The 24,970-nt window shown below is 40.7% G+C and overlaps 1 protein-coding gene and 2 long non-coding RNA genes across 3 annotated transcripts; 2 read left to right on the forward strand and 1 right to left on the reverse strand.

Annotated features, from left to right (window-relative positions):
• Window positions 1-666: 666 nt before the first annotated feature.
• Window positions 667-5,666, reverse strand: LOC135407770 (sushi, nidogen and EGF-like domain-containing protein 1). The gene is made up of 8 exons (XM_064643131.1): window positions 4,522-5,666; window positions 3,727-3,771; window positions 3,596-3,631; window positions 3,171-3,301; window positions 2,254-2,535; window positions 1,954-2,091; window positions 1,224-1,408; window positions 667-791 (listed from the first exon to the last, which is right to left on the reverse strand). Exons 2-8 carry the CDS (start codon window positions 3,761-3,763, stop codon window positions 788-790), a joined length of 813 nt encoding a protein of 270 aa, XP_064499201.1. The 5' UTR covers window positions 3,764-3,771; window positions 4,522-5,666; the 3' UTR covers window positions 667-787.
• A 138-nt stretch (window positions 5,667-5,804) lies between these two features.
• LOC135407771 (uncharacterized) lies at window positions 5,805-22,965 on the forward strand. Its single transcript, XR_010427022.1, has 4 exons — window positions 5,805-6,284; window positions 18,513-18,678; window positions 19,850-22,488; window positions 22,724-22,965. It is a non-coding gene; the product is annotated as an uncharacterized LOC135407771 (long non-coding RNA).
• Window positions 6,304-7,919, forward strand: LOC135407772 (uncharacterized). Its single transcript, XR_010427023.1, has 2 exons — window positions 6,304-7,666; window positions 7,751-7,919. It is a non-coding gene; the product is annotated as an uncharacterized LOC135407772 (long non-coding RNA).
• Window positions 22,966-24,970: the final 2,005 nt, after the last annotated feature.

Consider the following 24,970-nt stretch of genomic DNA (forward strand, 5'->3'; position numbering starts at 1 on the left):
TCAAGCTATGCTAGGGGAGAATCAGGTTGGGTATTAGGAAGAATTTCTTTGCAGAAAGGGTGGTCAGGCACTGGAAGTGGCTGCCCAGGGAGGTGGTGGAGTGACCAAGTTTGGAAGTGTTCAAGAAATGATGGGATGTGGCACTCAGTGCTCTGGTCTAGTTGACCAGGTGGTGTTTGGTCAAAGGTTGGGCTTGATGATCTTGGAGTTCTCTTGCAATCTTAATTATTCTGTGATTCTGTGAATGGGAGTGAAGGGGTAAAGTTTTGTCTTGTGTGTCTTGTGTTATGTCAGAGTGTGTTGTAGGAGCAACAGTTTTGGCGTATTGTCCTAGTTTTTGTGTTGTTTGTGTTGTGTGGCACGTGGAGTGTTGGGCAGCACGTGGAGTGTTGGGCGTGTGTGGTTTCATGTTGGAGCATGTTGTGGGTGCAACATTTTTGGGGAGGGTGCCATATTCTGTGTTATGCACAGGTACTGCGTGAACTTGACTTCATACAGTGCAAAAACTCATTAATTAGCACCCAAAAAGGCACAAATGAATGAACTCCAGCACATTTCACCCAAAGCCCCTCAGATCCTCTGGAACTGTGGGAACAGTGATGGTAACATGGCTGTGATGATGTCACCATGGGTACCATGGCTGTGATAATGACATGGACACTACAATCAATGTCTTGGATGTGATTTTATTGCTCTGGTAGAGGAGGACACAACCTTGACCTTCCAATTGACTTCACTGAGGACAGTGGTGGTAATGGGGATGTTCCTCTGTCCCAGCCCCCTAGATTCACCTACAGGAGACATCAAGAGCCCAAGAGGAAAAATCGCTTCCCCCCCCCAAAAAAAAATCCCCATTTCCTCAAAAAGTTCCCAGTTTCCCCCCAAACTTCCCAATTTTCTCCCAAATTCCCAATTTTAAAAAAATTCCCCAGTATTCCCCCCAGAATTCACAATTTTGCCCCAAATTCTAAAATTATTCCATAAAATCCCCACTTTCCCCCAAAAATTCTGAATGTTCCATGTCCAAATACTCACTTTTCACCCCAAATTCCCAATTTCCCTGAACAAATTCACCATATTTGCCCCAAATCCCCAATTTTCCTCCCAAAATCACAAATTATCCCCCAAAATCCCCACTTTTTCTCTCTAACTCCCAAATTATCCCCCCAAGTTCCCACTTTTCCTTGAAATTCCCAATTTTCCTCCCCAAAATTCCAACTTACAACCAGCAGTCACTGTCCTCGTTCACTTTGGGAGGGTCCACACCCGTCAACTGGAAGTTGTCCACCCGGAAGGCCCAGCGCCCTGGGACATTGACATTGGAGGTGGCAGTGATGTTGATGATGGCATCTGTTTGGGATCCAGGAATGTTGTAGAAGTTGGTGTCATCACCACTGTTGAATCCCACCTGGAAAATTTGGGGGGAATTTGTGGGGACTGACCCCACCCAAGGGGGTGTTGGGACCCCAAAATTATGTTAGGAGGTGAGCACTAACTGTTGGTGGCCCTCAAAAATGTTATGGACCAAATCCATGACCTTCACCATCATGACGAGCCTCTTCAGAAGATGGGTGGGACAACCTCAATCTCCACCCAAATCACTGTGGGCCAATCTCTGACATTCATCATAACTATCTCTGGACAATGGACTGGACCAACCTCTGATCTTCATCGTCCTCCTCCCAAGAAGATAGGATGGGCCAACCTCTGACCTTCATCATCATCTCCAGAAGATGGGACAGGACATCCTAGACTTCCCCTTAAAAATATTTTGGGCCAATCCCTAGTCTTCATCATCACCATCATCATCATCATCATCATCATTGTCATCATCATCATCATTGTCACCATCATCCTCAAAAGATGGGATAGGCCAATCCCTAACCTTCATCATCATGCCCAGAAGATGGAGTGGGACAACGTTTTCCTTCTCCTCCCCCCCTCCCCACCTACATGTGCTGCAATCCCTCCGAGCCCCGTTTCAGCATCCCCGTCACTCGCCGCTCCTGTGGTCCACTGGATGTCCCAGTAGTTTAGGATGATGAAGAATGTCTTGGAGTCAGTAGTCAGGACAGCCTGGAAGGTGTTGCCCTATGGAAAAGGTCACAGAGGTCAAGGACTGGTCATGGAGATAAGGATTGGCTGTGGAAGTAAAGGGTGGGTCATGGATACCAAAGATAGGTTGGTCACCAAGGCCACCAAGCGAGTCACAAGAGCCAATGAGTGACTTCCATGCCCCAGTCACAGACTCACCTTTGTGGAGGTGGAGCCGTAGTAGGCCACGTGGTCCCAGGTGGCCACAAAGGCCCAGGTGGCAGTGAAGAGGGTTTCGGGGAAGTACTGGTTGATGTCCCGGCTGATGTCCCCCAGCAGCACCGCATTAGTGGTCTGACGGTAGAAGATATCCCCACCCAGCACGTTGTCAACATCTGCCCAGTAAGGGGCCACGAAGGAGCGCCCATCCACCAGTGGGAAGGGATCGGGGGTGTATTCTCTGACAGGTTCATCAAAGGAGATCACCCCATTGTTGTTCACCTGCAGGTGACACCAGGAAGGGATGGGGACAGGGGTTGGGGGTGCATCATCTTGACTTGGGGTGTGGACATGGACTATACAAGGCCCCCAAGACTCACCACCCACAGGACTTCCCAACACCTACCAACCCCCTAAGGCCCACCACCCACAGGCCTCCCCCCCAAGACCCACCAGCCATAGAAATGCTCTCTCACAGGACCCCCAAATGCCCCTAGAACCCCCCACCAACCACAAAAGCACCCAACACCCCCCAACCCCATCAAGACCCACCCCTCCAGGACCCTCCCAAAACCTGCTACTCATAGGACTCTACAACACTCACCAACACCCCAAGACCTACTACCCACAAGACCTCACACCACCCATCACCCACAGGACCACCAAGGACCACCTGCCCAACACCCATGATCCACAGGACCCTCCAAACCCTCCAGTACTCCCCAACCCCCTCAAGACCCACCTGAAGACTTTTCAATACCCCAAAACAAACTCCTCTATGAACTCAAATGGGGTTGAATTTGGAGAAGGGAGTTTGGGGGTAGGGACACAGACAAGTGAAAAATGAAGCAGAAACAGAGGGAAAATTGGGAAAAATGGAGGAAATTCCCCAAAATCTTGAATTTTCAGTGACCTACAAAGAGAGCTTCATGGGTTTTGCCATAGAAGGTGAAGGGAGTGAAGAGGGCGATCCTCTCAGATGTCCCATCATCATGTTTGGGATTCGTCTGGTCCCCCTGGTCTGGTCCATAGGGATAGAGCAGGGACCCTGTGGCAAAATCAGGATTTGGGAACTCTCCCCTCAAAAACCACCTAACTATATGGATACTGAAGTGAAACATGCCAAATTTGGGGTTTCTGTGTTCTTGGATACCTAAAAATGGGTTTGTCTGCTACAATATGATCAAGGTGAAACTGGGGTGTTAGGGAATTACCCCATGGGGATTACATAAGGAACATATAGATTTGGGGAGAAATAATGGGAAAATGGTATAATGGGGGTTAGAGAAAGCTTGTTTTAGGTGGAAATAGTGGTTTTTAAGGCAAAACCTGCCAAATTCACCTTTTTCAGATGAGGTGTTGGTGTCCACAACGGATCCTGGAGAAGAAAAGGGGGGAAGGGAGTGGGGAGAAATGAGTCAATCCATCATTCCCCAACAGGGATGAAAATTATAACTATTTTTCAGAATTTACCCAAAATCAGGAGAAGAAAAACATCAGAGGGTAACATCTTCGACCCTAAAAAAAATGTGAAAATCGGGGAAAATTTAAAAAAGATAAACCAACAAAAAATCCCCAAACCACAATCCCCCCAAAAAAGTCCCAGAAAGTGATGAGGGTCTGGAGGCAAAACGAAGCAAGAATGAGTGTCTGGAGTCAAAAAATCCCACTTTGAAACACCATCTAGGCTCTTTTCCCAGGAATGTTTTGTGGGAGGCAGGGGCAATGTGCTATTCTAAACACTTCTTTAACTAAGTGAAGTATTTGGAAAGTTGGCATTTTAATTTTATTATCTTTAATTTATTTTCCAGTATTCATGTAATTTAATTTTGGTGGTTTCTTAATTTATTTTTTTTATTTTTAATTTAATATCATTGAACTTTAATTGAAGTTTTCAATTTAATTTTATTTCATTTAATTTTAAATTTTTAGTTCTAATTTAATTGACTATTTATTTAACTTTTTAATTTAATTTGATTTTTATGTATTTTCTATTCATTTTGGTTTTTAATAAATTTTTATTTAATTGAATCTTAAGTGTTTGCCCTTTGTGTGCACAAATTGAAGATTTTTGCCATTTTTGTGCACAAATACATGATTGTTTGCCCTTTTTTTAATGCATAAAATCAGGATGTCTTTATCCTTTTTCATGCATTTTTAAGTAATTTAAAGAGAGAAAGCTTTCTTAATCCATGAAATATAAGGAATTTAAAGAAAGAGGATTCCAGGGAATGACTGAAATCTACATCAGAATAAAAGTTCCCTCACCTGGATTCCGATGAATTGAAGAATCGGGGCCTGAAAATGAGCTCCAACACCTAAAAATGCTGGAGTTTACCTCATGCAGCTCCTTCTTTTATCAAAAAAGCACGGAAATAGGGAATTTGCCAACTTCCCGCCCACCCAAGCTCTCTGAGCTCTCCCAGGATTTTTCAGAAAGGGGTATTTGAGTTCACGGGTTGTGGATTTTTGGCTCCTCCAGATTCTTTCTTTCTTTTTTTTTTTTCTTAAGCACAGACAAGCCTCTTTATGAATAATTTTGGGGTTCTGGAGACACCTCTGGATCCCTCATCACTTCACAGGGTTTTTTTTACTCCCAAAATAGTAAATTTCAGGAATTTCAGGATGGGGGATTCTAGGTTTCTTCTCTGCTGAGCAACAGCCTCCCCCCTGCCAAAAAAAACAAACCACCAAAAAACAAACCCTGCATGACTTCCCTTAGTTTTGGGGTTATTTTATGGCATTTACTGCGGAGAGAAGAAAAAACCCTCAATCCCTGCATGTTAGGACTTTCAAGAAATTCTCCCTTATTTTCTCATTTCTCCTCATTTCCTGCTTTTTTTCAGGGGAACTCCCATCCTCTGATTTAATTTTCCTAAATGAAAAAGTCCTTTTAAAGTTAATTATTTGTTTATTATTTTGAGACTAAAAAATAAATCTTTCTTATGTATTTTGGCTTTTTTTCCAGGATAGGGGGAGAGAGGAGAAAAGCCCTTATGCACTGGAATTCTATTTTTTGGGAAGGAAAAAAACCCTTTAAAAATATCTGTATTTTATGGGTGTTTTTTAAGGAAAAACCTCCTTTTATTCTCTTCACTTTAAGGAAAAGTCCTTCTGTATTTACCTAGAGTTTTAAAAGTATTATCTTAATAACTCTCCTTTTTTTTTTCTTTTTTTTTAGGGTGGGGGGATGTGGTTTTTTTGGTTGGTTGGTTGGTTTGTTTTGATCTTTTTTAAAAGAAAAACATATTTTATTTGCTTTTATTTTAAGAAATGTCATTTGTCCAAGTTCAAGATGGGTGGTTTTAAGCTTTTTAAAGCCTTTTTTTGGCCAGGAGTAGGACTCAGACTTCTCCAGAATTCTCAGTTGGGACTTTTCTCATTAGTTTTTGGAAAAAAACTCAGACAGATTTGGGTTCACCCCCCTGGAGACACTGGTTTGGGGCTGAGGAGGAGGCAGTGATTCTAAGGAATTGTGCCTGTGTTTCACACCCATTGCAACGACCCCATAGAGTCCCTCATGTGTTGTGAGGTCCCCAAGGGTCTCACATCTATCGCGACATCCGTTGTGGGTCCCATACCCATTGTGACATCACCTGTGGGTCCTCACTTACTGTGACACTCCTGTGGGTCCCACAGCCATGGCAACATCCCTATAGGTCCCACAAGTGTTGAGACATCCCCATGGGTGACAAGATCCAGCATCCCATTCCTGAATTCTCCAGAATTCTAGGTTCAATTTCACAACCCATTCCACTCTGGCCAGGTGTGGTAAATGGTCAGGGTTTAATGTTCACCCCCTATACCTCCCTCCTTCCTTCCCTCCTAAACATCCCAGGCTAAAGGGGAAACCCATCTCCTCTCTTCCCTCTGTGCTGGCTTCCTGCTGACATCATAACATACCTTCATGAGGTACTAGGGGTTGTTCCACATCAAGGGGGGTGTCCCACATCAAGGAGGGTCCCTGAGCCACTTCCCAGCAAGGGCTGGGGTCTGTGGGGTCTCCCCTCTGTGTAGCTGTTCAGAGCCAGGTGAGGGATATCTGCAAATCAACATGAATACATTGCTGTGTGACTTCGCTGGATTGAGCAAGGCTGGAGTGCAGGTAGCAACTCTGCAAGGGTCTTGCAGGGAGAAGCAGCAGAAAGGTTAATGCTGGGAGTCATCTTGTGCCACTGCTTTAAATCTCTGCTGACAAGCGGGGTGAAAACCAGATTGCTTAAAAATTCTTACTCTTAGTAACTTAGTGTGTTCTGGAGAGGTCTGTTTGGTTTGCATTTGGTGTGTTGCTTTTTTCCTCTCTTATTTAAGGCTTTGGCATAATGCATGGCTTTTGTTTGCACTGTTAAAACTGGAATGAACAGCAAAATTGCACTTCTGCTAGTCAGAAATCATGCTAAATGCTGATTTCAAAGCTTGTTTTCATTAGCATCTTCCTGTCTGGGGACATGAATACTGAAAAGATCATGCTGATTCCAATTAGCGTTAAGTGATAGCTTGTGTTTGCTCTGGATTGGACCAAACTTTAAGCTGAACTAAGAGATTTACATATGTAGTATGTAACATGTAGTTTGAGTTAAAGGAGCTGTTTCCTTCTGAAATTCAGTTTGTTCTTTCTATCTACTATGAAAAGCAGCTTTTTTGGCCTGCTATCCACTGGTGCCCCCGAAAGATACAATCTGGGAAGTCAAGTCTTTCAAGCTCACCCATAACTTTGGATGGATCCCTTGCTGAATATCCAACTTTCAGCCCCTGAAGGAGGGTCAATCAATTGGCACAAATTCTGTCTGCTTAGAAAACCAGCTGTTTAAACACCTGAAGTCAGGCATTTGAATTCCCACTAGTTTTAAAATCTTGGCCTTAGAACATGGTGCTATGAATGTTTATTGCTGCATTTGGGCTCGTGAGAAAACTGATGTTGTTGTAATTCATACAACTGGAACCAGCAAGAGTTACAGTGGAGAAACACAGAACACAAACTACATAATGGGCCCCCAAGCCAACCACTTGTGATTCTATGTGTCTCCAGGACTAAATAAGTGATGGAATTTCAAAACAAATTCTATGTTTATAGGGAAGGGGGGACATTTAGAGTTAACAAGAGTTTTACTATGCATCCAGGAAGAAATGTTAACTTTCTTTATGATATGGAGAAAATGCCTCTCAATATCTTATGTGAAGTGCTTTGAGATCTCCTGGTACATATTCCTGTCTCTGGTATTTATTTTCTTTATTTTTCCTAATGGTAAAAATGTTTGCAAACTTGAACATCTTTCAGAATTTTATTCTTATCTCACTTCTCTGAGGAAGAAAAATATCACTGGTCACATGCAACAAGCAGAGAAAATAGATGGTGGGACCAAGGAAGGACAGTCACAATGCCTAATTTAGCCACCTGTGATGGGTAGGTGAGGTAGTGTCTAAACTCCTTCCTTCTCTGCCTTCTGCTTCAGCAGCTGTGACCCTAAACACTAGAGCTGCATTCCTTCTTTTTCAGGTTGAGAGAGGGAGTTGACATGTTGACATACCAGCCATATTTTCCTTCTGGAAGCCCTACATCACAGCATTCCAACAGTGTGGTTTCTCTCACCTTCCTCTGAAGCCTGTGGAATGGGCTGTGGGCAGGGCTGTGATGCAGGACTTAGTGAAACACTGGTCTGATCCGATGTGGCAGTTCCTGTATTCTGTTTTTTGTTGTGCTAATGATCTCTGTCATCCAGCTGGCAAAAGCATGGCTTGAATGATTGTCTGTAGTGCCCAAGGGCAGCCTTAGTTGGGTGAGGAAAGCAAGCCTGGTATTTTTTAATCAGGGTCTCCAGACTCTGGTGAGGACAGTCTGACCCCATTATGGGTGACATGGCATCTCCAGCATGCTAGAATGCCACCATCAGTCACTGCTGCAGACATCTGCCTGATGATGGACCAAGCCAGGTTACCTGGCTGCTCACTGGGTGTTGCTTATCTCCCTTTGACTCCTTCAGGTAACCTGGTAGGGGTGCCAACAGGTTTTTTAATTAGACTCTGTACACCCTCAGCAGCCCCAGAGGTGCAGCACAGCTGCCACTCACTGCTCTGCAGCAGCAGGAGAGTAGTGGTGGTTTAGTGTTGCACAGTTATTGCAGGAATATCTATCAGTGCAAGCTTGTAGTGAAAGTGCCAGTGTCTTCTCTCTGCTCTCCAGTGGTTTCTCTGTTTGCTTTTCAATCCCTGTGCTCAAATTTCTTATGCCCCCTAATTAGAAGCAAGAGAAAGAGACACCAGGGAGGTCCCTGGTTGACATTTGGGGTTTATTTGTATTTATCATTAGTAGCATTAAATCTTTTTGCAATGAGCCTTTGAAAAGAGAAAGTACAAGGAGATACACAAAGAAGCTCATTTACAGCTTTGCAATAAAAATCTTGGCACACATTATTGAATTTGTGATTAAACTGGCTTGTCATACTACAGAAAATTAAAAAGAAAAACAAGGACTAATCTCCTATTTAAAATGGGCTTGTCTGTGACTCTGTTCCATCAAAACTAGCAAATGTTTTATTAGCAAAGGCTTATTTAAAAAAATTCTACCTATAAAATGAGGCAGGTTACATTGTTACTGCTAAAAATATGCTAGAGCTAAAAGCTTGGATTTTTAAAAAAATGTAATTTTCATAAAGTTCACTTTCATCCCCTTATTTATGTCAAGAAATCTCAACATTTAATGCCTAAGATAGTTAAAAAAGGAAAGCAATTTCTTTTTATTTTTTTAACTGAAAACTTATAATTTACTTTAAGTTTACTTTAAAATATATTTGATTTTAAAGCTTTTAAGATTTTAAAGTACAGCTTTCTTGGCAAAAACAATTCAGAATTGGCCAAGAGATTTCAAAGGTGCAAAAACATCTTAGTCACCACTCACTCCTATGTTATCTGGAACAGATGGGCTTCATGTTGAAAGACTTAAACTTTGGGCACATCATGTTATGCCAAGAGCTCTATTTTGCAGAACAAATGTGGTTTTACATGCAACCATTTCAGTCCTTTATCTAGTAATAAGAAACACATGAATCACATGTGCAAACTGGTCAAGAAACAAAGCCGGTCTACTAAAAGAACAAAATATTTTAGGATTCAATTTCCTCTATTTACCAGGCATTTATTTGTGACTGAATTATATTTGTGTTGGATGCATCTGTGCATCACGGTGTGAGTCAATAATCTGCCAAGACAACATCTGCCTTATGCTGTGAAAAGTTGACCAGCACTACATTAGAAAGGAATTTTATTTGTTAACAGCAGTTTCCAGCTACAATCGACACTAAAAAGCTCAAATTACACAACTAACTTGTTCTTAGGAACTATTTATTTTGATCAAACTGTAGCTTCTTTTTGTGATGACATTGAACACTGCACAACACACTCAGGCTTTGTTCAGCTCAGGAAAGCCTGGGAGCAACCAGGTAGAGTAGATTTTATTTAAAAAATCACATCAACCATTGATCATTTAATATTCACAGTGTGCTAAAAATAACATTTTTGGAAACATTAGCATTTTTTTTAATTCTAAGAAGCAATGAGATCAGGTTGAAAAAAGCTTCCCACTGAAAAATTTTTGTGGGACAGAACTGCAATGTTCTCCATGAAAAAGATGAAGAAGATAACATATCCTCTTTCCTCTTTTTTTCTTTTTCCTTCCTCGCAGGTAGTCAGATCTGCTAAACTGTGACTCTCACAACTGTCTTGTTGCTGCTTTATGCATTGTTTATGCTAATGGTTCACCTCTCACATTTAGCCTGTCACAATTGAGTTGTAGTTTTACCTGTGTACAATTAATAGGGACAAGCTGATTCACACTTCTTTCGAGGGAAGGGCTTTATGTAGTGGCCATTGTACCTGGCCACTAATATCTCTAGTTAAATCAACCCTGATATTCAATAGCTCAAGATTTAGGAGGCCAGCTTTCACAAGATTTGTGCAGATGGTCTGCAGGATTTAGTAAACATTCTTAGTTGATCTTGTTGAGTGTGTGGTTTTGGCCTTGAACTTTTTTCTGACTGTGGCAATAACACAAATGTTCTAATTAAAATTGGTATAGAAAACTTCTTGAGAAGTGGAGAAATTTCTCAGTTCTCTTTATGTAGCTCATAAAAATGAGGAGAGAAGGCAAAAATAGGCTTAAAACTTTGTGCTGTCTTGAGTGACAAGAACACCTATGAAAATGATTACATGCCACCTTATGTCTCTATGAGGGATGTAAGGAGGCAGTCACTGTCTATCGTGCAGTGGCAGGAACTCAGTTACAAAAGCATACATGGCTTTGTCCTCTATGAAATATTAAAGACCAGCTCTAATTTTAACATCAACACGACAGATATCTCATGTATCATTTATAATATATCCTTTTACATCTGGTGTCATCCTTTACTCTTACTGACAGATTCCCGTGTTCAACACAGTCAACTTTGACTTATGACATGGTAAAATGCTTCCAGAAGGGTGCTGCTGTTTTCTTCCCTCAAAATAGGCTCTGCCTTCCCCAGGTGATTGTTGTCATCTTCTTCTGAAATTCCTTGAAAGTTCAGGTGCCTGAGAACTCCTGGGGTCAGCAAACTCTCAGAGTGAGTTTCTCTATTGACAGAAGTGGTCTGTCTGTGTATGGCAAAGCCAAAGGGAGCAAAGGTGAGTCAAAGATGCAAATGGCACTCTCACTGAGGCATTAAAATTCTGGGAAAATTTTAAAAACACATGGTTGAAAACTTCTGTGCCACTCAAGAGTGTTAAATAAATCAAAAAATAATGTAATTCTTGTACTAGACTGGACTGGGGTGGATCTTGCTTTCTAACAGTCTGTATCGGGCTATGTTTCAGATCTGGAACCAAAACAGCACAGAAAACATACTGGTGAAAACATACTGGTGACCTACTGTTGCTGAACACTGTTTGTACAGCATCACCACCTTCTTTCCTTCTCTTTACTCTCTCAATGAGCAGCTGGAGTGTGGCAACATGATGGGATTTGGCACAGCTGGGAAAACCAGCCCAAAGTGAGCAAAACTGTATTTCCTGTTATTTCCATATGATATCATATTCCATATCAAACAGTATCATGCTCAGCACTGAAACTGCAGGAAGCAGAAAAGAGATTTTTCCAAAGTGGGCACTGCTTGGAGACTGACTGGGCATCAGTTTGCTGGTGGGAGGTCATAGGTTATTGCCTTTGCATCAGTTTTCTTTTTCCTCTTTTATCTCCCCTTCATTTATTAGATGGTTTTTATGCGTGAACCTATGAGCTTTTCTCGCTTTTGCCCTTGTGATTCTCTTCCCCATTCCTCTGGCAGAGACTGAGTAAGCAACTGGGGTGGGGGCTTAGTTGCTGCCTGGGGTCAACTCAGTATAGTCCCCAATAGTCTATTTAAACTACAAGGGACTGACTTACCCTAAAGCTGAAACAAAACTGAAAAAGACCTTCTTTCATTAAAAAGGCTTGGGAAAAAAAAGTCCAATAGAGGAATACTGGAGTGAGTACAGAAACATTTTTCAACTGTGCCTGATGTTGGTAGTCTTGTCAAGAATCTTTGGAATCTTCCTTCTGTAGTACTGAGCATCAGAATTATGGCCTGATTGTAGCAGCATCATTTCAGCTGCTAATCTTGACAGGCAATAAAATCAGGCACTTTTCTATAGATATTGACCATCTATAGGCAGAATAGTACTGTCTGACAATCTGTGTTTTGCAGAACTATGGATATGGCTCAAGCCAAGCCAAGATTACACTGACCAGAAGTAACACAAGAGTATATATATATATATATATATATTAGCATGAACTGTAGAGCCAAAAGAGTAGATCTGCACAGCAGAACATTTAGGGCTGACATTCACATTACACAGAGTCAGGGTATTTTATTTAGATAAACCCTAAGTGGTCCTCTGGACTGAAAGGCTGTAGGAGGTGAAGCATATTAGGAGACCCCGTGGATGGTCGGTTTTGGTTAAGGTGTTTCCAGAATAAAACTCAGAGTCACGCTCTGAAAGGGCTCCATGAAATGAGTGAGTCATACATAGATATGACTGGGAAATTCACTCTCCAGACATACTCTTGAGCTCAGATGAAGTGGTAATACACTTGTATTATCCATTTATAGATATGCAGTTTCAGAAATTATGTTGGTCTTTCTTGAAGCCACAACTAACACTGAACCCTTTCATTAAATTGTGAATTAAGGCTTACAAAATGTAAGCTGTAAAGTATTCAAATTAATGTTAATAATTCACGTGCATTTATGGTAATGAATAAGTAACTTTTTGTCTGGGGTGAGACATGTCTTTTTATGTGGTCTTTAAGCAGGTCCTGCCTTCCCACCATCTGACATGTACGAGATGCTACTTTCAAGAGGACTAACAAGGGTGTCCAGATTTACCAAACTCATTTGTGCTTATTTATCCCTGTTATTGTTTTTTTGTGTCCCTGATGAGGAAAGGGATGTTGGAGGTCAATGAACTGATCCTCCGTCTGGACAAGAGTGCTATAGAAGTGGGGCAGAAAACAGCGGTTTTAACCAAAATTGCCAGGTGACTGAAGGAGCTAAGCCTCCTTGGATCTGCTGTCTGGATGTTTGGCCGGTTCACTGAGCTCCTATGCTGTGGCAGATCCACTAATCAGAGTGAAGGACTGTATGGAAAACAGGCATTCCCAGTGCTTGCCTGAAGGCTCCTGGAACAGACTGGCACAGGCTGACCAGCAGCTCTGTTCCCATGATGACTGTGGACTGCATTGACTAGGTTCTCTGACTAACTTTAATTTGGAGTTAAGAGAAATCTGAAGTTGGATGTGATTTCTAGGTGATCCAGCTGGACACTTCTCTTAAGCAAACAGAAGGATCCAGCTGGGCATACCCAACTTAGGGTCACTAAGCCTTCCTTTAGTGAGATGAAATATTTGTCATCACTGGGAGACTTAGCTGGGAACTGCTGGCAGAACATGTCTGAGGTTAATATCTCAAAAACCCAAGAAAGTGCACAGGAATTTCTATTTTCTCTCCCCCTCCCCCCCATTTATTTGTGTGGAATGTCTGAGAGACAGTGATGCCTTCTTGACTTCTTCTCGATTAAATCTATTTATTTCCAGCTGATGAGAAGTAACGCTGGAGAGGGCCCTGTCCCAGAGCTCTCTGATTGTCACAGGCCAGATGTAAGGGAATTCAGTCCTCAAGTTCCTCTTATTAGGACACCAACATAAAGATGACAACAGCTTTTTTGGTCAGTAAAACAATGTTTTCAATACAATTTGGACCAGAGGAATTATTTTGTCATGTCTGTGCAAGAAGAGGCAGATTTTGACCATGAGTATGCAACGTGAAAAGGCAACTAGAGGCAATTCCAGAGTCTATGGAAGTGACACTAGACTGTGTAAATGTGGGTGTCCATCTAGGATTGGCAGACACCTTAGGGGACCTACAGAAATCACAGTCCTCCAACGTTCAGCTGCTGCAGGGTGGGATATCCCACTCTCCTGGGATGACAGTAGGGCCTTGCACAGCTATGCTGTGCTCCCTGTGCACACCCATAGGCAGTCTCAGCACCTGCTGATGTTTGCATATTTTCAGTGTGACTTGTCTAATAAGTATTAATTATTTCCGTGTATTGTTCTTTTAATAGTTACCACAGACTTTTTCCATTTTACACATGGAAGAGGAGGTTAATGATCTGGAATCTCACAAGCACTGTATCATAATTATGTCAGTCATTAAACCTCTAATGATGTGTTTGAAATATGGAACAGACAAAAACCTCTCTCGCTCTTCACTCATGCTCCAAGCTGCCCTGTACATTTTCATATTTGCTGAACTCAGTAGGCCAAGGATGTCAAACTTAGAAATGAGGCTGGCAGACCAGTGGTGTGTTTCATATAATATCCCACCCCTGAAATTAGCCACCTTTGGAGGGAGAATTACTGTGATATCTAAAGAGTGGCCTGGCTGGCAAGCAAGGACATTCTGGCTCCATTCTTCTCAGTCAGTGGTTAGTTTTATACCTGTGGACATGCCACTTCAGCCTTTTTTGTCTCTATTTCTTTTGCCATGTACCTTCCTTGATTACTGAAGTCAAATGAATTTCATCACAAAAGCTGTATGATGGGGACAATGAGACCCAGGCTTGCTGTAGCTGTATAGAAAAACCCTGCTAAGCCACAGAGGCCACTATCTATTGACCACTTGGAGTGTTTCTAGTAGGGCAAAACTGTTGTGGTGTGGGCATCTGTGGATATATTTTTCATTTTATCTTCATTATAAGACTACTACAGACATATGTAAATTTTGCCTGAATTTTATGTCCAATGGCAGTTCAAATTACTTCTTCCACCACAGAAATTGAAAGCTACTGAGGAAACAGCAGGGTGGTTTTGACATTTTTGTCAGTCAGCTAAATATTTCAGGCTCACCATAAATTTTAATTTTGAAACATCGGTTTAAGAAAACCAAAACTCAAGTAATACACATCAGAAATATAAAGAGAAAAATCTTGCAAATTTGTATTGTTTGACAACATATGGGATGATGCTTAGCTGGAAAAAATTATGATCTGATATTTAAAAAAAACAGCCTTTCTCATTTATTTTTAAGATTGCGATTTTTTTTTTCTTTATTAATTTTGTACCAAAAATTCTTTTAAAATGAGAACCTTTCTCCTCCCCTCTTGTCCCACAATTCCTCAGAGAAAACTCCCGGTATTTCTATTTCTGTACTTGCCCATTAATTCCATAGTGAAAGTTCACCCTTTCTGAGGAAAGGGCAGGTTTTGCATTGTAGTTTAACACATATCTTTTTCCCCAGCCCTTTATCTTTTGCTGACCTGGAAAAACTGTATACAATCTGCTTGTATTGAGACAAACTGGTGTCTCTACCTCGTGAAGTTTCTTTGGACCATTGCAGGGCCACAGCGTCAGCCAGGGACCTCCCTCAGCTGGGGAGGCAAAGGCGGAGGGGATGGATCCTTTGGAGGATTTGGGAGAGAGAGAGAGAGCCTTACAAAGTACAGTAGGAAAACAAAACAGCTGAAAATGTCCTGGTAATTTCTTTTCTCTGATTGAAAGGAAAACACACCTTTTTGCAAGTGCTGATAACTAAAAAAATCAAAATCCCATAAAACGGAATTAAACGTGGTTGAAACACTGGGAGCGTGATAGACACCAAAATCCTTATCACAAACCGTATATCCCTCACATAAGCCATATTTTGGTAGATGAAAAACCAAAATACTTCTAAAACGTTAGTGATGAAATCTACTGATCTAAATTAACATTATACTAAATATTTTATTTAGTGTAAATATTATTCATAATATTATTAAAATAAATATTCAATTCTTAAACAATTTTAAGCACAAGTTTCTTTTATGAGTGTGCTTGCTTGACATTCTGACCCATATAACTAAAAAATCATTCTTGTACTAGAAAAAACCCCATATTTATCATCCAGAATAACTTTATTATTAGCCATTGTTGGAAAGTTAAAACTGATCAGAAGTTTCTGAAAACCTTTGGGATAAAACATCAAAGTACACTTATGTGAAGGGGGAGGCTAAAAAAAGGATTTTTCAAGGGAATTTATAAAGGAAAATCTAAAGAACTGAATGCAAGCAATAAGCAACAGGGGTGAAACATTGAAAATTATTATAAGCCAAAAATAAAGAAAATTATTTTGAAGGGTAATTTTTTTTTTAATGTTACAGATTGTTTTATGTAAAATTTTAATTTGCTGTCTTGATTTTTTTAATGTTATGTCACAGTCTATTGTTGTTTTTTCTTGGGAAAACATAACTTTTAAGACAAACCCCCAAAACTGAGTCTGTCAGAAAAACTTGGTAACTTTCCCATTTCATTCCTTTCTCAAACCATTACACACTCTGTGAAAAAAAAAAAGCTTGGAGAAAATTAGCATAACACTCTTCATCCATGTTTATTTATTGGTTTTTACGAAGAGTTCCATGACCTAATTTCTGTGCACTTAAATATTTGCTGACTGCTGGTATTAAAGAAAAAACATGAGCATTTGCTACTTTGGGGGTTTATTGTCAGGTATTCTTAGTGTTTAATTTTGACAATGTTAATCTGGAAGTTAAGTAGCAGAGGCATAATGGTGGTATAGTGAGACCAGATAAATACACTAACTAATACTTGAATAATCCTCTGAAAAATTTTATTATGTTTGAGGTTGGTTAGTTTTCCAGTGGTTTTTTTTCCATTTATATAAATTATTTAGGAAATGCATTTGAGTGAGGAGAAAAGTAAAATGATCTGCTGTGAAGTGACAACCTTTGCTTTGGTGCAAATCCCATCAGAGATGGTCAGAGATGTAGTCTCAGCTCTTGTTTCGCCTGTCTTGGGATTCTTGTATAATTATGAATGATTATTTTCCATTTTCCTTCAGTAATCATTCTGTAGCAAGCACATGTCACTGCATTGGCATTGGTATTTATGCTGCATCTAAATCTGTATAAATACAATGTTAAATCACATCTTCTTTATCTGGGTAACACTGATGTAATCTTGCTACTTAAATTTCACTGGACAGAAACATCCTTCCCTTGAGTTGTTCCCTGAATAGTGTAATTGACAAAAGTGGGTCCTTTTGTAAAGTAATTGGGCAAAAATCTGCAGTTTTCCGCACATAATGAAAGCCGGTTCATTCCTTGAATGGGATGTGCTCTGTGCTTTTGAAATTTTAGATTACAAGCATTTAACCAATACTATGACAATGAGCAGTGTGTTGTTATTCCTCTTAATTTTTATATTTTTGATGTTTTTATTATTTGTACACTTTTCTGTTACATCTGGCGCTGCCCCCCCGCCCACCACCTATTAATGATGGCAGAAACAGGACTTGGTCTCACCTCCTCACTTTTCTCCCAAAAGTATATAAATATATACATAAAAAGAGGATGAGAACAAGGCCTCACTTTGCAAGCTTGCTCCTTCCTGCCTGCCCTCCTGGAGCCATATTTCTTCTACCCCTAAGAAGTCTTTTTTGTCTGACAACTTTTTTTTCCTTTATTTTCTCTTCAGTATTTCTAGCTAGTCCTCTAAGACAATTTCATCTGTATTTTTCTCCTCCTTCTGCTTCCGTAAGTGTAGTTATGATTCAAAATTATAATTAAAAAAAAACCAAAACAACAAACTAGACTATGTTTTTCGAAGCACTAAAGGAGTCCTCAGGATTTTTAAGTACTTTCATGAAGAGTATTGGAGCTGATTTGACAGCACAACTGGAACTATGGCATGGCTTGATCAGAAAGCAAAAAATGTAGGATCTTCTAGAAATACTAGAGTGGTGTTTCTTCCCCAAGATTTCTTATTTCTTTCAGAAATTAGTAGGATATACTTTGCAGAGGGAAGACACTCCTGAAATTTCTGGCAACTCCATTTTTTATGAGTAGTGGGTGTTTTAGACCTGTTAGAGGAAAATCTGCTGCTTTTCTCAAAGACATTCTTCTCTTGGCCTGTGAAATTACAAGGAATTCAACTCCTTGAGGACATGGATATGCAAGTTGCAATTAATAATTTTTTGATGAGTGATGATTGGTTTAATTTGATGCTTATAAAAAAATGTCTGAGCTTTCAATAATATGTTAACCCTCATTTTTCTTTTGGTGTATAACTGCCTCTGAAGTTTATTAGTAAAACTCTAATTGCAAATATTTGGCAATGGGCAATTTTCATTGCATAAGTTAATTACTTTCACTGTTATTTACACTCATTAATGAGATATTTCTAAAACTAATTAGATGTATTTGCTTAGTTGCAAAAATCTTTCAAAGGCAATTCTAATTCCGTGTTCACTGCTTTAACTATGTCATCCAGCATGAAAGAGAAGCCAAATCCTCCATTTCTGTGACCTTTAATTCAGACAGAACTATTTCCATTTTCTGTTCCACACATTGGTTGAGTTACTGAGCTTCAGGTAACTTGTTTGAACTTACATTTGGCATCAATAAAGAGGTTTCTACTAAAGGAACTAGGAAAAAGAAGAGCACATTAAGTTGTTTTTCGCTATTGACTGTGAAGAAAACCCAGTAAAGCTAGTACTGCTCTGTGTGAAGCAGGTGTTTTATGTCTTTGAGGATCAGAACTGAGAAACCACATGATGTTCCCACAACAGTATTGGCTCATATTGACCCAAAACAGAAACCAGGAGAAGAAACAATACCCTGTATTTGATGTGTGTTAAAATGAGTGTCTGGTGAGCTCTGGATCACAGCTGGGATCTGAACCTACTGTTCCACAGGGCAGAGCAGCTCTGGTGCCACACAGCAGGGAAAGGAGAAGGAAATGTCCCTTTTGGAAGTGAGCAAGGAAGAGAGGAAGACAGAATTCCTATGCACAGATGGCAGCTTTCAAATGCAGCCTGGTCTGGTTTCAGAGAGCAGAAAGAACAACCTCTAATGCACTGTGTAAATATCCTAATTGACTTCCATTCCTAAACTAAGATTGTGTCATTTCTCATATATTTTTCCTTGTAGAAAAGCATTTTTCCGCTCAGTCTCATCAGCAGAAGACTAATTACTTTCTGTACTTTCATATTTTGGTGGCAGGTCCAGTCTAAATATTAGGTTTTCTTCTTAGATTTAATAATTTCACATGCTTTTGATACCAAGGTCATTTTGCTACATATTTATTTACAGGACCTCTTAGAGGGCTATTTGCATTTAATTCTGTGGTTAGTGTTTATTCTTCTCTGTTTTATGCCAGACTTACAATACAACATTTATACTGCCTAGAATTTAACTAAATAATTTACCTGATAAGCCTCCCTCTCTCCTTTTATGCCTTTGTTTTCAACCAAGCTAGTAAAATCTAGTGACACTGACAACAGGCTCAGCAAAACTGAAATACTCTGAAAGTTGTATCAGTGCTCCAAGGTGGGTGTGACAGATAACATGTCTTTTCTGTGGTGTCTGATGAATGGCAATGCATTACTGATGCTCCATAAAGTTTAACTGTTTGTAGAGAAAGTGTTAACCTTAACCATCAGTACAGAAATGAGTTCTAGGCTTGAATCATTCATATCCTTTAAAAAAGCTTATGGAATATGATCTGGACTTACTGACCCTTGGACCTCAGCTGGCAGGGTCAGTCTTACATTGCCACATTCCTTGGGCCTCTCAAAGTCTTGCAGCCTTGGTCAAAAGAGGAGCTGTGTCAGACTGGGCTACTCCAGCAGGAAACAGAAAGTCAGAGACACAGTGAAGAGGAAATGCAAGGAAATACCTCAATCCATATAAAAGCAAAAAAACCCCCCCAAAAAATAAAAAAAACCCAGACCAAAACAAACAAACAAACAAAAAACACCCCACAAAAACCAACAACAACAAAACCCAAAAAAACCCAAACCAAAACAAAAACCCAAACCACAAAGAAACAAACAAACAACAAACCACCAAACACCGAAACCCAAAAAACTCGGTACCTTTTCTTTTTTTTTTTTCCTCCTCATTATTTAAAGTGAGATTCATAACAGCTTATTGTCTGTTCTCCCTTTGATACAAAGGCTGATGCAGTTTTTGTTTATCAGGCAAGGCTATTTTAAACTACTTTCATGACAAACTCTATTTTTCCCTTCAGTCATTTGCTGCAGGGCAGCTTCCAGACTTTGAGAGAACAGCAGAAGAGGACACTTGAATAAAATTCTGAGTGCGGGTTCAGCCTTTTCATAGCAATCTTTCCTGTCTAACTCTTGCTTCCAGCTCTCTGCTGGCTCATCCTGCTGAAAATGTATTTTGGGCCTCATTGTCCAGTGGAAAGGACAGTTTATGTGAAAAATCGGTGCACTGGAGGACTGAGAGGGCAAGAACATTTGTTTCAAATGGATTTCCCACTCTGGTTGATGTTCAGCTTCCCTCTCAAAGGACTTTGCAGTTTCTGTCTGTGAACATCAGAAGAAAAAGACTTCCAGGAGAACTGGGGAGAAAGGAAATCTGGGCACCAGCAATCAATCACTTGTTTTCACAAGGCTGCAAAGGGAACTGGCATCTGCGTAAGCACTTTGCAGTAAATAGCTGCCTCATTTTACATTGGAAGTCAGCAAGCATTGTGGCACATAGAACTGTGAACAACAGAGGGAAACAACAAAAATAATAATTACTTACCCAGACAGAAAACAACCAATTGGTTGAGTTGCCAAGTGGTCAAAGTGTTTCTATTGGGGGAAAACAGAGTGTTTTACATCCTTCAGCCAATTTAGAATATATGTTAAGAATATGTTTGAAAAGGAAAGCAGGAGACTGATGAAATCTACCCCTGAGCTGGGCAGCTTTACCAGTGTGGGCATTTTTTCCATTATGTTAGAACTGGGGCAGAAGCTGTTGAGTGGATGGGGTTATAACTGCTGCTTTTCACTAACTTCGGTGGGAAAATTCTCTAAAACGTTGGTTCCACAGGGTGCAAATGCTGAGTCAATGAAATGCATTTAACACCTTGAAGAAATATTGTTCACTGATTTAGAAAAGGAAACAGGAAATTAACCTCATATTCTAATCATTAAACCATTGAAGTTGGGTAGAAAAGAGTTTGCTCCTGACCCTCAATTCATATGTTTATTTATTTCTTAATTATTTTAAACGTTAGCAATGGCTTGTGGCATAAAATGCATTGTGCAGAGTCATGTGATGAGATGATACAACAGCATGGTGTAGTCCCATCAAGACTGATGACATCATGGCAAGGGAGGGCCAGTCAATATGTCCAAGGGCAGGGCTGCCATTCAGAGGAGAAAGAGACCCACAGGGGCCCCACACAATCCAGGCAGGAGCCATGGGCAGCACTGCCTTGAGTGGCAAAGCCCTGGAAATGATGTTGGATGGGAATCAAAGAAAGCCCATCTGCCCAAATGCCATCATCTCTCAGGAATAAATACCTCCACGTGAGCAATCACTTTGAAGATCTGATTCTTGTAACAGACTACCAAAGCACTGACCTCACACGTTCCATAGTGGAAGCTGCTATAACCGGCTGTTTCGAGAACAAGCAAGCCAGGCAAACCAAGAAGCTGAAAGTGTGATGCAAATTGAATTTTATGAGACGTTCAGATGCCATCCAGCGAATAGCAACAAAATTCTCAGTAAGAAAAAATGAACAACAAAGTAAGGAAGTAAAGAGCTGTTATTGGAAGATCCTTTTGGGAGGAAGGAACTTCTGACTCCTGCAAAAGATAAGTTATATGTTCTGATCATGAAAAGGTAAGTTCAATGTGGAAAGTTGCCAGGTGAATTCAAAGGAGGTTAGACTTGACAAAGGATGAGTGCAGCATTTCAAGTCCCGTAGTGATCAACTATTGTATTTCCTGAGCTGTATTACCAGCAAATTTTACTGAGTTTACATCCAGAACATATCACTATGCCAGGGAAGAGCTTTTAGTGTTCCCAAAATGTTGCTGCAAAGGCTCTGTTTCAACTAGTCAATATCTTTTGAGAAAAAAGAATAGACAGGCAGGAATTCAGAAAGATTCCTGACAAAGTCCTGCTGCACAGTCAAAGTATTTTAAGAGATTGACTACTTCCTATTGAAAAAATACGGTGTTGTTAAATGTATTATCTAAGCAAAATGTAGATTTAAAGTAAATATATTATTCCCAATCTCTTTGGAAAAACATGCCTCTTTCTGTCCCTGGTCTGCACTGTTTAATATCAATGGGAAAACTGAAAAAAAAGCAGCACCAAGCTGTTCTATGAAGAAATTTTATTAAGGGATGCAGAAGGAAAAACTTTCTGCTCAGCCAAATATGAGAATTTTTGAACATATACAAAGAAATGACCAAATTATTCCTGAGAGGTATTTATGTGTTTTGTGAAGGGAATCAATTTCTGCAATGTGTTGACAGCGGCTTATTTGTTGTTGATACATTTAAAAGGGCACTTGAGAGACAATTGACTACATTGACTGCAGAGGAAAAATTTATTACCTGTAGCACAAGATGGGGAGGATTGCAGGTAGTTGAAATATTGGCTATTTTGAATGGACTCACAGTCCATCTTTTTAAGCCATTACTAATGGGAATTTAGGTTGCAGCTGTGTGTGAAATGAATTTATTGGCCTTCTTTCTGCAATATCCCAGCTCTGTGCTAACTGGGTAATGGTTTCTTACTAAAGCTGAATCTTCAACAGGGATATGTGAGGTGCTGGAGAAAGTGTCTGAATTCCAGCATGGTGCAGCTCCAGGAACTGGTGTGCCCAAGGCTCTCTTTGCTGTCAAGACAGTTAACCAGGTTAGACCAACCAGAAACACAAATACCTTTGCATATGTATTTTTCAGTCTAAAGTGTGGTCTTCCACGAGGAACTCTTATTTTTATAAATCTCCCTCTTTGGAGACTGCTATGCACATAATTGTTTCTTCAGTCTGTCAAAATCCTGCCAAATAACCAGTTTTTTTCTCTCCCTTGTTTTCTCTATCTACTCCCATCCCCACATGCTTTTCTTCATTATTCTTTTGTCATTTCAGACAAGATTAATGATACTGGTGGGCCTGGAGTATTCTTGAAAAATATGGCTTCTCCTACCGTCCCATTTTAAACATCATTTTGGATTTTAATCACTTGCAGAAGGTGCTTTTGCTTCTCATCCACCTCTGACAAAAACATCCCTCCTAGATGTACAGCACATGAGATATGTGGTATGGGTCAATCTGCAAGTCATTTCACTGCTGTTTCCCACTACTCATCAATAAAATAAAAAATAAATTAAAAAATCTCCCAAGAAAGATTTTCGGTTGCTGTGATGAATGCTCAGAAGCTTCTCTGTGTAAAATCAGACTTGGTGTAAATGTTAAGATTTTCTTTTATATAAAGGGGGGAAAAGATCCTGCTTGTGCAGGACTAGGTGACCTCCAGCAGTCCTTACCAACATTGCTGACTTTTTGTGATTCTGTGTGGAGGTTTCACCCCACTAAAAATCCAATCTCCAAGCTTCCCCCACCTCCCCATAATTTACCTCAACACCAAAGAGAAATTTTCAGGCAGGCACACCTCTGTATGGGGAAAGGAATATACATACATTTATTCCTATACAAAATAAATACTGTACAAACTAAAAGCAATTATATATATACAATATTAACACATTTCTATCACCCCTCGGACCCCTCCCACAATCAGTTCAGGAGAAGCCCTCCGGCTGATAGGTAAGCAGTCTTTCTCTCATTGGGGTATCAGGGAAATGAGTTCCTCTGATCACACCCCACCACCAGTCTCAGCTCTGTGCTGAAGTTTTCTCTTCGTCACGAGGTCCAAGGAGATAGCTCTGAGTCCTTCCTCCTTGGTTTCGTGAAGATTTCCTCCCAGGGGTAAGATGCTGTTTTGAGTTCTTACCAGGAACACGCCTGCTGGTAGTTGACTCTCTCACTCTTCTCCAGCTGCTGCAGCTCTCAATTTCGGCAGTCCACGTACAAAGTCGACGCAGAGCACCTCCGAGCCTGCTTGGCCCGTCTCCAATTTCACCCGGAGTTCTTTTTCTTCTGGTACTGAGCTTCTTTCAGCCCCTCCTCCTTGGCTCAGCTTCAAATACTAAGCCTTACATTCACCCCCACCTACACTGGGGGGAAAGCCCCCCCCCACCCCCAGCTTAAGCTACAGGCGTTGGGTCCATTTATAACTGTCCCAAACGCCCCGCAGTCTGGCTGGGAGCAGGGGAAGAGGGCCTGGCAGAAGGCCTGCCTCCCTCCCTCTTACCTCAGTGGTTGTGAGTCTCTCTCTCACAACACACACACACTCCTACACGCTGCCTTCAGCCCCGGCTTGGCCAGGGCCACTGGGCATGGGGGCCCCCGGGTTGGGGGCCTCATCCATCCCTCGGCTTCTCTCTCTCTCACACACACACACAGACTGACTGCCAATAATTTCCAGTTGTTGTGTACATCTAATTTTTACAGGAGCGAACAAGAAGAGCTGCGATTGGCTCCTTAGGGGGAACTCTCCTGGGACCCAATCACCTCTAGGCTTCTAGGCCCCCTGGCTCCCAGGGGAGGGGAACTCAAACCAAGACATTCCATGAGAAGAAAAGTTTTAGCATGATATTGTTAGAACTTTTGGGAGAAGAACCTGTCAAAAATTTTTCAGAAAAGTTAACAGAGAAAGCTCCCAGGAAACCCAGTGCATAAAGCACAGACTGACTCTCTTAGATGTGACCAAGCAGACAAACCTGCAAAAGTACCTGAGCTGTGCTAAAAAAGTATCCATAAAGGGAAAAGATGAATTTCTGTGCCATCATCACTGTGTCCCTGTGTTATGATAATTACAGGTTTGTTTGGAGAATGATGTGGCAGACACAGTGTGAGGCACAACTGCCTTGGAGATGTGGACAAAGAAAATCCCTCAAGAAGGTGCATTCTCTGGTCAACAGGTCGTTGCTGTCTGGCCTGAATTTTCAAAGGGACCTCTGTAAATTAACCAAGGCTGCCATGCTGTCCCCTACTGTTCAGCACCCAACTCTCTGGGGTGCTGCAGCAGCTGAAGTAAAGAAATAAATCATATTACACTAGAGGCCAGTGAAGGGCTGTTCTCTCAGAGTAAACAGCAAAAGTGAAATTTAACCTTAATATTCCTACTTGAAATATTTCTGAACATCGACTTCATCATACAACTCTAGGCACTAGTTTATTAGGAGAACAAATAAACACTATAAGGAGATTTGAATTTTTTTGTTTGTTTGTTTGGGGGGGTTTTTTGTTTTGGTTTGTTTTGGGGTTTTTTTG

Source organism: Pseudopipra pipra, chromosome Z (assembly GCF_036250125.1).
Source record: "Pseudopipra pipra isolate bDixPip1 chromosome Z, bDixPip1.hap1, whole genome shotgun sequence".
NCBI lineage: Eukaryota > Metazoa > Chordata > Aves > Passeriformes > Pipridae > Pseudopipra > Pseudopipra pipra.